The sequence below is a fragment of the Trachypithecus francoisi genome, unplaced genomic scaffold (assembly GCF_009764315.1).
Source record: "Trachypithecus francoisi isolate TF-2019V2 unplaced genomic scaffold, Tfra_2.0 Lachesis_group0, whole genome shotgun sequence".
NCBI classification, from domain to species: Eukaryota; Metazoa; Chordata; class Mammalia; order Primates; family Cercopithecidae; genus Trachypithecus; species Trachypithecus francoisi.
Window position 1 is genome coordinate 152,181,447 of NW_022681453.1, and position 16,609 is coordinate 152,198,055.

The 16,609-nt window shown below is 41.8% G+C and overlaps 1 protein-coding gene across 2 annotated transcripts in view; it reads right to left on the minus strand.

Annotated features, from left to right (window-relative positions):
* The window catches only part of ATP1B3 (ATPase Na+/K+ transporting subunit beta 3), a 51,503-nt gene extending 35,363 nt beyond the window's left edge, over positions 1-16,140 (minus strand). For both annotated transcript variants that reach the window (XM_033212453.1, XM_033212454.1), the window contains exon 1: positions 15,810-16,140. In XM_033212453.1, the coding sequence (XP_033068344.1) occupies positions 15,810-15,918 (109 nt within the window). In that variant the 5' untranslated portion in view covers positions 15,919-16,140. The remainder of the gene's footprint in view (positions 1-15,809) is intronic.
* Between the last annotated feature and the right edge of the window lie 469 nt (positions 16,141-16,609).

Below are 16,609 nucleotides of genomic sequence, written 5' to 3' on the forward strand. Positions count from 1 at the left end.
TTTTTTTTGAGATAGCCTCATTGTCACCTAGGCTGCAGTGCAGTGGCTCGATCTCCACTTGCTGCAACCTCTGCCTCCCAGTTCAAGCGATACTTGTGCCTCAGCCTCCCGAGTAGCTGGCATTACAGGTGTGCATCACTGCACCTGGCCTATATTCAATAACAATTTGTAATTAAAATGTCAATAATATGGCAGGAATGATTTAAAAGTGGTGAAACAATAAAGGACATTATCAGAGTCAGTTAAAAAATCCACTTAAAGCTGTTATAGAAGACAACCTAAAATTAAAACACCAATGGTTGAAATAAACAGGAAAATAAAATAGGTATTGGCTAACAAAAGGAAATGCAGATATGGCATTATTACTGTATGCAAACTAGAATTCAAGTAAAAAAGCATTTGCAAGGGTGAAGATATTGTGTGTTTAATAAAAGTAAATAAAAACATATCAAGAAGATACAGCGTAACAGCCATGAACCTCTGTGATGCTAAGTGGCTTCAAATGATTAAAGCAAAAGCAGAGTTACAAAATTCACCACAATCATGACCAGAGATGTCAACATACCTCTCCAGAAACCCACAGACTGAGTAAAGAATAACAAAAAGGGCAATGTGTATTTTTAAAACACAACAGATACCTAGTATATGTAGAATTTCGTAGTCACCAAGAAATGTACGCTCTACAAACTTGGAACACTGCCCCCAAACTGACCATGACTTACATTACAAAAACAAAACACAATTCAAAACTAAAAAACATAAAAAAAAAAAAAAGAGGCCACATTCTCTAACATCTCAAAATACATTAGAAATTAACAATACAAATTTAGAAAATTATGTCTTAATCCTTGAATTAAAAAGACAATAAAAATAAATATCCAAAAATTCAAAACAATAATGTAATCAGAGTAGAACTCAAAGTAAAACCCATAGCCTTAGATGCATTCATTAAAACATCATTAAAATACACGACTAACAAAAAAGCCGGATTTTTAGCTCAAGACTAAAATAAATCCAAAGAAAGTAGGAGAGATTTAAGATAAAAACACAAGTTAACGGACACAAAATGTAATGAAAAACCACACCAAAACCATTCAATAAATTTAAATAATAAATCAATTTGATCAAAAGTGTTTTCAATTAGTAAATGTGAAAACAGATGAAATACAAAATATTTTAGGAAAATTAAAACATTCAAACCATAAATTTTTACAAAACAGAGCTTTACCCCAGTAAGAGACACCAAGTCCAAATGGCTTTAGTTGGTTCTCTCAAAATGGAAAGAAGACTATTTTCCATACATAAAACTATTCTTTTTGTATGCTCTGTAAGTGGATACTAAAACTGAACAGATAGTATTGACACAAAATTTACGCATGTATTTTACTTTACAATCACGAATATAGAGTCTAAATACTATATAGTGTGACGATACACAAGAATCAAGATACAGATAAACAAAACAATATCCTAAAAAGAATCCATATAAAATAGAATTTTCATGTAACAGAGTTGCCAACTCCCATCAGTGGGGAAATGATGGATTATATAATATATAGGGATAAGTGATTAAGAAAAGCCCACAGAAGACTGTTATATCTGTGATAATGTTCGTTTAAAACCATTACAATTTAAAAAATAAACCAAAATAAGAGTTAAGAGACAACAGAGCAAAAAGAGTCCATAAAGAATATTTACAAGTATAATAAAGGCTTTATTATTCAAAGTGTACCAAAATTTCCTTTAACCAGTAAGAACACAACACAGGTTAGAGGACTGTGACCCACCCCTGTGATCCCAGCACTTTGGGAGGCTGAGGCAGGCAGATCGTTTCAGCTCAGGAGTTTGAGACCAGACTGGGCAACATGGCGAAACGCAGTCTCTACTAAAAATACAAAAATTAGGTGGGTATGGTGGCTCACGTTTGTAATTTCAGCACTTTGGAAGGCTGAGGCGGGCAGATCACTTGAGGTCAAGAGTTTGAGACCAGCCTGGCCAACATGGTGAAACCCCATCTCTACTAAAAATATAAAAATTAACCAGGCGTAGTGGCAGGCACCTGTAATCCCAGCTACTTGGGAGGCTGAGGCAGGAGAATCACTTGTACCCAGGAGGCGGAGGTTGCAGTGAGCCAAAATCATGCCACTGCAGTCCCGCCTGGGTGATACAGCAAGACTCCATCTCAAAAAAAACAAAACAAAACAAAACAAAAAACCCCACAAAAAACAAACAAAAATCCAAAAATTAGCCAGGCATAGTGGCATACACAGGTAGTCCCAGCTACTCAGGAGGCTGAGGCGGGAGGATCACTTGAGCCCAGGAGGCAGAGTGAGCCGAGGTCATGCCACTGCACTCCAGCTAGGGTCACCAGGCCACACCCTGTCTTAAAACAAAAAACCCCACAAAAGAAAAAAATTAGACTACAGGCATTTTTAAAAAATTAAAATTGTGCAAATATAAAAATATTGAAGAAATTACAAATTAAACCAACCAGATAGATACCAGCATCCTATCAAAATGGAAAAAACTGTACAATATTTTTGTATGACTGTACAATATTGTTATAATATCCAGTGCTTGAGGAGAAAAGGTACTTCAATCCACTGCTGGTGGCAGTATAAACTGGTACAGCTTTTTTGGAGAACAATAGATACATATATGTATATGCACACACATATATGTATATACACGTGTGTGTGTGTGTGTATATATTTTTTGAGACAGAGTCTCACTCTTGTTGCCCAAGCTGGAGTGCAGTGGTGTAGTCTTGGCTCACTGCAACCTCTGCCTCTCAGGTTCAAGCGATTCTCTTGCCTCAGCCTCCCAAGTAGCTAGGATTACAGGCACCCGCCACCACGCCCAGTTAATTTTTTATTTTTAGTAGAGATGGGTTTTCATCATGTTGGCCAGGCAGTCTTGAACTCCTGACCTCAGGTGATCTGCCTGCCTCGGCCTCCCAAAGTGCTGGGATCATAGGCATGAGCTATTGCGCCCACTCAGAACAATATATTAATAAAAATAAATATATATTATAAACTGGCAATTCCATTTCTCAGTTTATTCCAGATAAAAAGTCGCACTGCAGCAATTTTTAAGATAAAAATTGAAAACAATTTAAACATTTATCAGAAAGAAATATATATATATTCTACAGCATAATCTCCACACTATGGAATATTATGTGATATGATTTGTCTCTGTGCCCCACCCAAATCTCATCTCAAATTGTAATCCCCACATGTTGGGGCCTGGTGGGAGGTGACTGAATCATGGGAAGCCGACTTCTACCTTGCGGTTCTCAAGATGAGTTCTCATGAGTTTGGTTGTTTGAAAGTGTGTGGCACTTTCCCCTTGGCTCTCTCCCTCTCTCTCTCTCCTGCCACCATGTAAGAATAAGAAATGCCTTGCTTCCCCTTCACCTTCTGCCATGACTGTGAGTTTCCTGACGCCTCCCCAGCCATGTGGAACTGTGAGTGTATTTATTAGTCTCTTCTCATGCTGCTAGTCAAGACCTATCAGAGACTGGACAACTTATAAAGGAAAGAGGTTTAACTGACTCACAGTTCCACATGACTGGAGAGGCCTCACAATCATGGTGGAAAGTGAATGAGAAGCAAAGTCACATCTTACATAGAGGCAGGCAAGAGAGCATGTGCAGGGGAACTCCCATTTATAAAACCCACCAGATCTCGTGAGACTTACTATCTCAAGAACAGCACAGGAAAGACCTGCCCCCATGATTCAATTACCGCCCACTGAGTTCCTCCCATGGCATGTGTGGATTATGGGAGCTACAATTCAAGATGAGATTTGGGTGGGGACAGTCAAGCCATATCATGTGAGTCAATTAAACCTCTTTTCTTTATAAATTACCCAGTCTCAGGTAGTTCTTTGTAGCAATGTGAAAATGGACTAATACATTATGCTATGAAAAGGAATGACACAAACCTATATATACAGCCAAAACATATTAAGTGGAAAAAAAAATCAAGTTCCAGAACATATGAGTTTCCTATTACTCATGTAAAGGTAGATAAGAACCTACTTATTTCTATATACTCCACATATATACAGAAACATGTTTATATACATATATAAAAATGGTGCTGAAAAAAGGACTGACAGGAAACCTGATAGTCATCTGTAGGAAACACTCTGAGACTGGTGAAGGAGGTAGAGAGAAACACACGAAGTGTATTCCTATTCTCCAACACTCAATTAGGAATGTTTACCCATGCACAGAAAAGTTGAGTGAAACCTAAAAGTGAACACCCATAAACCATCAAGATTCTACATTTAACATTTTGCTGTATTTATCTCATTTCTTTTTTTATTATACTTTAAGTTCTAGGGTATATGTGCACAATGTGCAGGTTTGTTACACATGTATACATGTGCCATGTTGGTGTGCTGCACCCATTAACTCGTCATTTACATTAGGTATGTCTCCTAATGCTATCCCTCCCCCCTGTACCTCCCCACAATAGGACGCTGTGTGTGATGCTCCCCTTCCTGTGTCCAAGTGATCTCATTGTTCAATTCCCACCTATTTATCTCATTTTTAAGATTCAAGTTGCAAACATCAGAGAACACTTCAGCATGTGTTGTTGAGAAAAACTAAAATTGAGAAAAAATGCATATTCAGTGAAATACACAAATCTCCAATATACCACTTAATGAGTTTTGACAAATGCATTCACTTGTGATCCAAAGCCCTATTCAAGATACAGAACACTTATCATCACCCTGAAAGTTCCCTCACGTCCCTTCCTAGTCATTCTCCCTGTCCACTGCCCTAAAGGCAACCACCGTTCTGGGTTTTTTTTTCCAGCATAGGTAAGAATTGCTTATTTTAGAATTTCACATAAATAAAACCATATAGTATGTCCTCTCTTTGGTAAGGCTTTCGTTCCCAGTCAACCTGTGAGATTCATCACATTTTGTACATCAGTAGTTCATTCCTTTTTACCATTGAGTAGTATACCATGGGGTAGACATGCAAGTTTATCTATCGCCTAGCTGATAAAAACCTGAACTGTTCCAAGTCTGGAACTATTATGAATAGAGCTACTATGAATATTTTTGTACAAGAGTATTTTGTGAACGTATATTTTCATTTCTCTTGGATAAAGCCCACCCAAGAGCAGAACTCCTGGCTCAGGGGGTGGGCATATATTTACCTTTTAAAGACACTGCCAGACCTTTATGGACATGCCACATATTACCTTTCAAAAACGATTTATACACTTAACAGGGGCTACCCAGGGAAGAAGCTGAGGATGATGGTGGACTTACTGATATTCACATCTGTACTATAAAAACAATGGTGTTACTTTTGTTATATGAAAAGAACAAAGCCAAGAGTCCACATCCCATTTAAAACCAGTTCAGCTTTCTTGAGTCAGACTACAGTGACGACTCACCAACTCTAACTTCTAAAGCAAACCATGGCTGCTGCTATTTTTGTAAATAAAATGCTAGCCATGCCCGTTAGTTCTATGGTCAATTTCAAGCTACAGTAGTGGAGCTAGGTAGTTGCAACAAACACCATGTGGTCAGCAAAGCCTACAATAACATGGTCCTTTGAAGCTTGCTGCCTCCCATTCTAAAGCATTTATATAAGTAGGCTTTGTTGTAATTTCAAAGTTACATTTGAAACTATCTCATACAACTGTTTTTTCTTTTTTGGGGGGATATGGTCTCAGTCATCCAGGCTGGAGTGCAGTGGCACAATCATGGCTCACTGCAGTCTCAACTTCCCAGGCTCAAGTGATTGTCCAGTCTCAACCTCCTGGTTTAAAAAATTAGCTGGCTGTGGTAGCACACATCTGGAACCAAAGATGTGCGCTACCACAGCCAGCTAATTTTTTAGATTATTTTTTGTAGAGATGGGGCCTTCCTACATCATCCGGGCTGGTATTGAATTCCAGGACTGAAGTGCTCCTCCCATCTTGGCCTCCCAAAGTGCTGGGCTAAAAGGCATGAGTCACCATGTCTGTCTGAACTTTTTTCTTTTATAAAGGAAACAAGGCTAAGAGATCTTGAGTTATCTAAGCTTTGAAAGAGATGTGGAACTAGAATTTAGGTCTTTGAGTCCTATCTGGTCATCTTCTCAGTATATTGGTGTACTTTTAAGATGCATCGAGTAAAAATATATAAGCCTACCAGTTCACTTTGTATTATGATGCCCTCTCTGGAAACTTCAAAACTTAATTAGAAATGTAGTAGAGCAGAGCCACTGTGAACTGGGTGACAGAACTATGCCTTTATGTACAGATAAAACATTTTCGACATTCTAGGAAATAAATGGTACTATTTCCACCTGAGCATATCAGGGAAGGCTTATGGCAGAGTCAGCACTGAAGCTAGGTCTGTGAAATGAGGAAGAATTCACGTGCACAGAGTGGAGAGATGTGGGAAGGAACAGACAGGGGTTCCAGACTAAGGGTCTCAGATACATCTATGTGGCTACAACATAGGGTGCATTTATAGGCGAGGTGGGAAATGATGGGTTATTTAGGGTTGGAAACAGCTCCATGCCCACATACAATAAATCTGGAATGCCAGGTTGTCTGGGACTTACCTAAACTTTCTGGAAGCAGCAGGGACCCAAACACAGTTTTGGGGTACAGAGTGTAATATGATCAAAGCTGCAGCTTTAGAAATAACCTGACAGCAATGGGCTACATTGCTTAAGTCTCAATGTTCTCACTGATTCTTTGGATCTTACTGGAGATGCACCAATAGGTAAGACCCACTTTCCCCAGGGTCAACAACACTACAGGTGTGTGTGTGTGTGTGTGTGTATGTGTGTTTAAAGCAGCAGATAAAAGTTGGAAAGCCAATCATCTATTAGAAGCTGGAACAACTGTGAAAAAATTACAAAGATCTTCATCTGGTGCTTCAAGTGTTTTAATCAGAGAGTTTATAAGAAAAGGCACGCCCTAGCCGGGCACGGTAGCTCATGCCTGTAATCTCAGAACTTTGGGAGGCTGAGGCAGGCGAATCACCTGAGGTCAGGAGTTCCAGACCAGCCTGACCAATACGATGAAATCCCGTCTCTACTTAAAACACAAAAATTAGCCAGGTGTGGTGACATGTGCCTGTAATCCCAGCAACTCGGGAGACTGAGACAGGAGAATCACTTAAACCCGGGAGGCGGAGGTTGCAGTGAGCCAAGATTGTGCCATTGCACTCCAGCCTGGGCAACAAGAACAAAACTCCATCTGAAAAAAAAAAAAAAAAAAAAAAAGAAAGAAAAGAAAAGGCACTACAGGATCCCGATAAAATGAAGACAAGTTTGGTGGGAGTGTTAATGAAATCTGGAATGGGTGGCTAGGATTATGAAGTTAGGAAAAATGAGCATCTCAGGTGTCCTCTGAATGTGTGTTTTGATGGGAGTAAAGAGAAAATGTTGACTAAGTCAAAGAAAATTAATTCCTAAAATAAGTGTAGTGCGAGTAATGGGGGTATGGGCCACAAAGATTCAAGAGATTCAAGCAATGTTATTGAATAGGACCGGCAAAATTTGGCTAAGTCTGGAGCCTAGATGACAGGATAGTGAAGCTGTTTTTCAAAACTGCCAAAATAGGAGCAATACAGAACTTCAGTGGAGGAAGGGAAACGAGCTATGTACCAGATGATGTTATCTGGTATAAGAGTTAGTTAAGACATCTAAGCCTCACACTCAGATTTGTGGGATATGCAGAAAGCAGCTGAGAATAAACAGGGGCCTGGAACCTGAGAGAGATGTCGACCAAGAAGTAAAATCTGTGAATGATCTTTGCAGTTATTATATGACATTGCCAGGAAAGAAGAGAAAACAAGGCCAAAGACAGCACCTGAGATATATACATTGTATTAGTCAGGGCCTAGAGGGACAGAACTAAATAGGAGATATGTATATATCTCCTTGAGGAGCAAGGAGAGCCAGTCTGAATCTCAAAACCAAAGAACGTGGAGTCTGATGTTGAGGGCAGGAAGCATCCAGCACGGAAGATATAGGCTAGGAGGCTTGGCCAGTTTTTCTGCCAGCTTTATATTCGCTAGCAGTTGATTAGATGGTGCCCACCCAATTAAGGGTGGGTCTGCCTTCCACAGCCCACTGACTCAAATGTTCATCCCCTTTGGCAACACCCTCACAGACACACCCAGGACCAATACTTTCTTTCCTTCAACCCAATCAAGTTGACACTCAATAATATTAACCATCACAAACATTTAGAAGACAGGAAGAGCAAACAGGGAGGAATTAAGAAAGGAATGGTTAGAAAGCTAGGGAGTGGGAGCAGGAGTATGTAAAGGGCCACTTTTTTATGAGCCAGATACTGCCAACATGCTAAAACCAAAAGAAAAGTACCCCATGCCTTGCAGGAAGGTCACCTCCGAAGTCGTATCTTACCCACGGCACCAGCAAAATCCTGAGAAGTCACAAATAAGAGCAAGCTCCCCAAATGAGTCAGTAACAAAGTTTAAACAGGTATGTGGGAGGTTATTGCGTTAAAAAAAATTTTTCAGAAATATTATCAGTAATAGCACCCCATAAGGGAAGAAGGGCACTACTGAATAAACACCCATTAAATTTGAGAGCAGGTAAGTTAAAAGACAAAAAGACTTTATGAGGGTCTCATAAAAGCAGTATAAGAAGCTGAAAAGAGCAATAAAGCAGGAAGCAAACCTAAATAAAATTTTGCCCTGGTTCTGTCACTATTATCAGGTGCACAATACAGGCATGTCACAAACTCAGCTGAGTCTCCAATAAGAAAGTTAAGTGGAAAAATCACTAAGCTTCTTTTGAACACTGAACTTCCATGAAAACCCATCAGTACTCTAGCAAAAGAAAAAGGAAAATGCCCCAAAATCGAGGGGACGATTATACTACGGTACGCCAGACGCTGTGAAGATGTTAAAAACAATACTGCAGAAGACTAACTTCATGGAAACATTCACACTACTGCTCATTCATTCAACCAGTTTGTATTACATTCCTAGTAAGTGCTAGGACAGGCCAGGGGTTAGAGAATCCAAGAGGAATAAGACACGAATAAGATTATAGTCTAGTAAACAGGCAATGACAACAATATATAAAGTTACAAATGCTATGATAGGAAAAGCTTTCATTTATTTTATTTTATTGAATCTTAACCTTTCTTTTAGATAGGCTAACTCTGTCACCCAGGCTGGAATGCAGTGGCACAATTACAGCTCACTGTAGCCTCGACCTCCTGGACTCAGGTGATCCTCCCACCTCAGCCTCCCGTGTAGCTCGACTACAGGTCATCATCAAAGTCTGATTGCAAAGATTCACTACATGACCACACCTGGCTAATTTTTTGTATTTTTAGTAGTGACAGGGTTTCACCATGTTGCCCAGGCCAATTTCTAACTCCTGCCCACAAGTGATCCGCCCACCTCAGCTTCCCAAAGTGCTGGGATTACAGGCAAGAGCCACTGCACCCTGCCATAATGCAGAGGAGTTCAAAGACGTTTTCCGGAGATTAGACTATCAAAGCTGACATCTGAGTAGCCAGACCAACATGGAATAAGGGGATGAGAGGCCCAGAAGCTAGGAAATGGCCCAGAAGGGGTAGGAAATAACGATGTGGAACGGTAGAGAGAGATGACAGGAGAGAAGTAAGCCACTAAGATTTTAAAGAGTTTGTATGTCATGCTAAGGAACCCTTGAGAACAACACAGATTTACATGAAGACATACCTATGAAACATCCAACTGGAGATTTCTGATAGGCAGGTAGTTACAACAACATTAAAAAGTCATATGAGGCCGAGAGCGGTGGCTCACGCCTGTAATCCCAGCACGTTGGGAGGCCAAGGCCTGCGGATCACCTGAGGTTGGGAGTTTGAGACCAGCCTGACCAACATGGAGAAACCCCATCTCTACTAAAAACACAAAAATTAGCTGGGCGTGGTGGCATATGCCTGTAATCCCAGCTACTTGGGAGGCTGAGACAGGAGAATCGCTTGAATCTGGGAGGCAGAGGTTGCAGTGAGCTGAGATCACACCATTGCACTCCAGCCTGGGCAATAAGAGTGAAACTCCGTCTCAAAAAAAAAAAAAAAATCATGATTAGATATGCAGCTTTGGGAGTCCCAACAGAGATAGTAACTAAGCCACCAGACCAGAGAAATTTAGATAAATTCAACAGGAAGTGTATATGGTCACCACAAAGGTGACAGAGCTAAGGACACCTCCAGCACATCAACATTTAGGAAAAAGGCAGAGGAATAAAGACCACTCTTCTTAAATGTTAAATGACAAGATCCGGTATGTAATTATGCATTTTAAAACTTTATTCAGGTATGTTTCAAAAACTTTATACATAGAAAAAAGACATAAAATGTTAACAGTAGTTATATTAAGTGGTTAAAGATTACAGGTGACTTTTCTTCAAAACCAATAGAATGAATGCAAAACTAGAAAATAATAAATTTATCTTTCAAGATTAAATGGGTGTTTCCTCCTATTTCACAATCAGTGTTAAATGACTGGTCCTTAATTAAATGATGATAAATTCATGGAAAAGTTGTGACTACAGATAGGAGGGCTTTTAAGACTTCTTTTAATACAACTAGTTTAATTCTATAGATATAAATCCAAAAGTCAATTTCAAAGAAATCAAATTACATCGGGGTGGGGAGAGGCTCTTTAATAATCTTAAAGCACTCGTACTACCATAATTACAATGGTATTATAACACAACACATAAACTTACCCTTTCTCTCCCTCCCACCACAGGACTACTTCCTGGACAATCCAGGAGGTACTTTCTCCTGCTAGATGATGGCTCAGTACATGCCCTGCTCTTCTGCTGCCATCACATGTACCATTGGCCTGCATTTATAGCTGGCACACAGGGTAAGGTAAGTCCTGTTACTTTCCCAGTGATGCACATTTTTGTAAAGTTTGTACAGCTTCTATTTATGCCTGTGTTCCATTATTGGAACGCTAAGCATGTGGGAGTTATATCCTATTGCTCAATGTCATTGCCAAGATCTGATTGCAAAAATTCAAAAAATTGCAATCTCCAGCATAAATGGGTTAATGGCACACTCCACAGGACAAAGAACACCATCTTACAACAATTATGTGACACTGAAAAACAAACATCTGCCTTCTCCCCTACTGTCAGACGCCCCAGGTGGGATGAAGTCTGATCTCCAAAGCAGAACAATTACTGAGCCATGACCTAGAAGTGACTGAGAAAATGGCACTTCATGGACCTATAGTAAAAGAAAAGGCACACAAACAAAATATAGGTGCTAATAGTTTTGGTTCAGAATTCTGACTAGGCTTGGAAATCAGTGACTTGAATTTTAAGTTAATGGTAATACAAAGCATTTACTGATAGACCACCTTAATAAAGATAATGAATCCTGAAGAAGCTCACAAGTAGATGTTATAAAATGACAACACATCATGGCATAGTTGGTTTTTCTTTCTTTTTTTTTTTTTTTTTGGAGACGGAGTCTCGCTCTTGTCGCTCAGGCTGCAGTGCAGTGGCGCAATCTCGGCTCACTGCAACCTCCGCCTCCTGGGTTCGAGCAATTCTCCTGCCTCAGCCTTCAGAGTAGTTGGGATTACAGGCGCCCAACAGCATGCCGGGCTAATTTTTGTATTTTTAGTAGAGACGGATTTCGCCATATTGGCCAGGCTGGTCTCAAACTCTGACCTCAGGTGATCTGCCTGCCTCGGCTTCCCAAGTGCTGGGATTACAGGCATGAGCCACCAAGTCCAGCCTTGTTTTGCTTTTTAAAAAATCTCTGGCCCTGGAGTCTGAAGCCCCAAGGATTTCATCCCTAACTTCCTGAGTGAATTTTGGCAAATCACATGACCCATAGGTTTAATTTTGCCACCTATGAAACGAAGGCACTGGGCTAGATTAGTGGCTTTCAAGAGTTTTTGGACTATGAGCCAAAGTAACAAATACAGTTTACATTGGGGTATCTATATATGCAAAATACACAAAAGTTTCATGAAATAACACTTTTTTTTTTAAGCTAGAATAAACATATTAGGTAAAATAAACATATTTTTACTATTCTATTTCATCATTTAAAAAAATGTTAATAGCAACATATGGCCCACTACTAGTAGTTTCAGTAACACTAGACAATCTCTAAGCTTCATTAATTTGACTCTAATTGTATTCAATGAACTTAAGTTATTTAATATTTTGCAGCATCAGCCACTAGGTGCTCAATTTTCTTTGTCCTGTGTATTCATAAATGGCAACTATTTATTGCTGATGTATACTTACTTTTCAGCTTGAAAAGCAGTGCTAAGTACACTTGGATCACCCAACTAGTTGGCTGTATGTTACTGTGAAAATCACATGAGGTAACTTATGTATAAGCATTTTGAAACTGCTGTAACCACCTGTAAGATATTAGCCAAATACACAATAAAGCGGCCACTCAAAATCTTTATGTAGCTGTTTTAAATAAGGCAATGCAATGTAACATGCAACACTTTCACTTTACCCAAAATGTAAATAGCACAATTACCTTTTAAAGATGTGTGCTTTTTAATGTATCCAATGCACTTGGAGAGGAACCTCAGATCAAGATGAGACAAACATACTAAAGGCTTAAATGTCTAAAAATAAAACCGGGAAACATCTTAAATGAATGATAAAATCCTGGGAGTAGACACACCAGGAGTCCTAGGAACTTTACAAGGTCAAAAGAGATTTAATTTTTTTTTCTTCTACCCTCTACAATAAACACATAATCTTTTACTACCACCACCTACATAAAATTTGATTAAAAAAAAAAAAGTCAAAAAGACAACTAGAAAAAAAATTTACAAAATAAAAGGCTGTTTTTCTTTAAAAAAAAAAAAAAAAAGCTGTTACCAAAAAATGTTAAGGTTTTTTTTTTTTGAGATTGAGTCTTGCTTTGTCACCCAGGCTGGAGTGCAGTGCTGTGGATCTCAGCTCACTGCAATCTCCACCTCCTGGGTTCATGCAATTCTCCTGCCTCAGCCTCCCAAGTAGCTGGGATTACAGGCAGGCGCCACCACAGCTGGCTAATATTATTATTATTATTATTATTTTCATTTTTAGTAGAGACAGGGTATCACCATGTTGGCCAGGCTGGTCTCGAACTCCTGACCTCAAGTGATCCACCCACCTCGGCCTCCCAAAGTGCTGGGATTACAGGTGTGAGCCACCGCACCTGGCCCAAAAAATATAAGGTTTTAAAAGAGATAACACGGGTAAAAATAGCCTCAGTGCTGATGAAGGTATGAGACACCGCTGCACACAGTTGAAAGTATAAATTGTTAGAAACTTCTTGGAAGGCACACGAAAACAAATTTTCAAAATGTAAAAAGTACGTATGAATGGCCTAGATATCCCATCGGTATAAATATATACCAAAGAAATAAATTTGCAAAAATGTATGTGAAAAGGGTGAATGTAGGGAAACCTGTCTCTAAAAATAAATCTTTAGTAACATGGAAAGATGACCACAATATACTCAGAATATGAAACAACACTTTATGATCCTTTTGTTAAAAGAAAAAAAAAAAGCAAATGTTATACACAATTTAGTAAGATATATACCAGAATGTTAATAGTATCTCTGAGGTATGATGAGATCCGGCAGGAAGCCCATACAGTCCCTTTGAGAGAATTAGAAAAGGAACCCCTCCTGGCAGACATATCCCCAGAGGCACAGACCTCTCCAAACTGATCGTCTTTGCAAGAATTAGAACAAGGTGCCCCTTCTCTAGGCAGACCCAACCATGGTCTAGGGTACACAGCCTGGCAAGCTGAATATGGATTTCGGCCTCCTCTCAAGACTCCCTCACATATCCTTAGAGGGATATCCGTATACTGGGACAGGATTATGGTAAATTTTCACCTATATATGCCATTCTTCATTGGTTTACTATTATTACAATAAACAAAAAGTTTACTGATAAGAGTAATACTTATCGATTTTGAAGAGATTGGCTTAATTCTTCCAAAATGAATCCCAACTTCATTTGTACTAGTTTTATAGTCCTTACCCACTGCCCTATACTTATTTGTGCACGTTATCTATTTAAATGCACTGATCCAATAAAATAAAATCTCTACCCTAGGTCATATAATACAAAGGTTGAAGAGCACTGTCTGCAGTAAGAAACGTCATTCTAACACAAAGTGGAGTTACTCTGTTCTGGAAATGAGGAAGCACTGGGGAAGGAGAAAGGGAGGAAAGTAGCCTATCAAAATTAATCCCTCTCCACCACTCAAAAATTTCTTCAGCAAAAAGTTAGTACACTCTAGAAACAAGCAATTAAGCTTTATAAATGTTCTTTGTTCTTTTGTTCCCATGTAAGTCTGGATGCAAGATTTATTTCTTCATCACACTAGTGGGTTCCCAAAAGAAGACAGCAATTTAAATAAAAATCTTGAGTGATTACCATGCAGTTAGGCAAGGCATCTGTAAAATAATACAACCGCTGGACTAGGATTAAAGGAGAACTGGGTTCTTTTCTTGGCTTTGTGGCATATGTAATTTTACACAAGGCAAAAATCACAACCTCTCTGGGTCTCATTTTTCTCATCTCTCTTACGTGGGGGTTGGGCTAAAAATCCTCCAAGGCCCCATTCGGTTTGTGATAAGACCGAAGTCGCCTTTTCAGCCTGAAGGAGTCCACTTCAGTCTGCAGCAACAGTTTATTTTCTGAGTCATAGCGTATTTCTCCATGCTTATCCTAAAAATGTTGTGTCCAAATAGTTCTAAGCTCTCGAGATTTATTCTCACTCAGAAAGAAATGGTCTTTCAAGACCCACTAAGAAAATGTTTCAAAAAGATTTTTAAAAGGTAAAGTTAGTTTACTTAAGTATAAAGGCAAAAAAAAAAAAGCTCTAGCCTGCATTCAGATATTGATACAATTTTAGAAAAAAAAAAAAAAAGGCATCCTAAAGCAACTCTACATGGTAGATGGTTTAAATATTTTAAAACAAAGAGCTCACGCATAGAAAAAAGCTGCTAACATACAACCATCACTCTCCTGTTTTGAAGACACAGGAAAAACAAAAACAAAAACCTGTGTTGTTCAGACAGGATTTACTTTCCCCAAAGGAGCAAATTTGTAAGGAAGAAAATCTCTGTAATTAAAAAGGAATCCGGGAGGAAACAACCTTTTCAGGGGCTTTTTCACTGTCCAAATTCAAGTGCATTTTCTCGTACAATGTACTTCTGTGATTAACTCACCGCTACACGTTTAAGGAACCCACACCCACACTTAACACTCAGTCGCACTCTTCCGACCGGTCGGGGTGGCAGCGTGGACGAGTCACAAGATAGCGGCGGGAGTGGAAATTTCCTCTCCCCTGGAGTGGGGCAGGGTCTGGCTTCACCGAACCGCTCAGCGGGCCGGGCGCCTCCGCCAGGGCCTCTCCAGCCGGAGCGCTCCGTACAAAGGAGGCCCGGGGGCTCGGCTCCCGCACGCTAGGGGCCCGGCTCCGGGCAGGGGTCCCCGGCTTCCGGCGCCGCGCCGGGCGGGAGGCCCGGGCAGCACGTGCACCCTGCTCCCGGCAGGGAGGGAGGAACCGGCGCGGCCAGGCCGGGCTGCCCGAGGGCCCCGCTGCTTCGGGAGCGAGAGACGGCCAGTCCGGCTGGCCCGGAGAGCAATGAATGGGGCCGCACTGCGCCGCCGCCGCCCGGGTTAGGGTCTGGCGGTCTGGGGCCCCGGCGCGGGGAGCCGCCTCCCGCCTTTCCGTTCCCACCCGACCGCGCCTGGCGCCCCCGGGACCGAGGCCGGCCCCGGACGCCCAGCTGCCGCCCGCTCACCCCAGCTCTTGGCGGTGCGCCCCAGGAGCTCTCCGGTAGTCGGGTTGTAGATGAAGAGCTTCCACTCCGCCAGGCTCTGGTTGAGGGACTTCTTCTCGTTCTTCGTCATGGTGTGCGCGCTGACTGCGAGGGGAGCTGCGGCCGCGGGGATGGAGGCGGCGAGGGCAGCGGAGGCGCGTCCCGGCTCCGGCGGCGCAACCCGGAGACAGCAGGGGAGGGTGGGACGGCCGAGAACACCTCCTCGTTACTGGGAGTACTGGAGCCGACTGCGCCGCGCCGCGCCGGGCGGCCGCTTGGGCCGCGGGAGCCTGACGTCTCCGCCTGCCGCAGCCAATCCCCGCGCCGCTCGGCCCGCGCCGCTGCCGCCTCCCGCCCGCGGCCGGGGCGCTGCCTGAGGCGACTATGACGCCCCACCCCGCCCCGGCCCCGGCCCCGCCCCGCAGTAGCCTCGGGGGCTCCCTCACCCCGGGTCAGAGGAAGCGAGAAGTACGTCTAAAAATCTGAAGATTTAGTCGCACGCACTTTTATAATAATAGCAAAAGGCGGGCGTCCCCGCGCTGCAGGTTGCTTAGGAGGAGGACTGGGTTTCCTGGGCGTTCCTGGGCGCCGGGGCGCTGAGAAGATGCTACCCGCGGCAGGCGGGCGCGGGGAGCACGAAAAAGACTCCAGTCGGCCCGCGGCGTCCTCTTCGAGGGAACTTAACCGTCCCCTCCCCGAACTGCCTCTCCGACCGTCCCCAGGCGTTCTCTGGGCTCTGTGACGTTCCTACAGGACGCTCTCTGGGCTCTGTGACGTTCCTA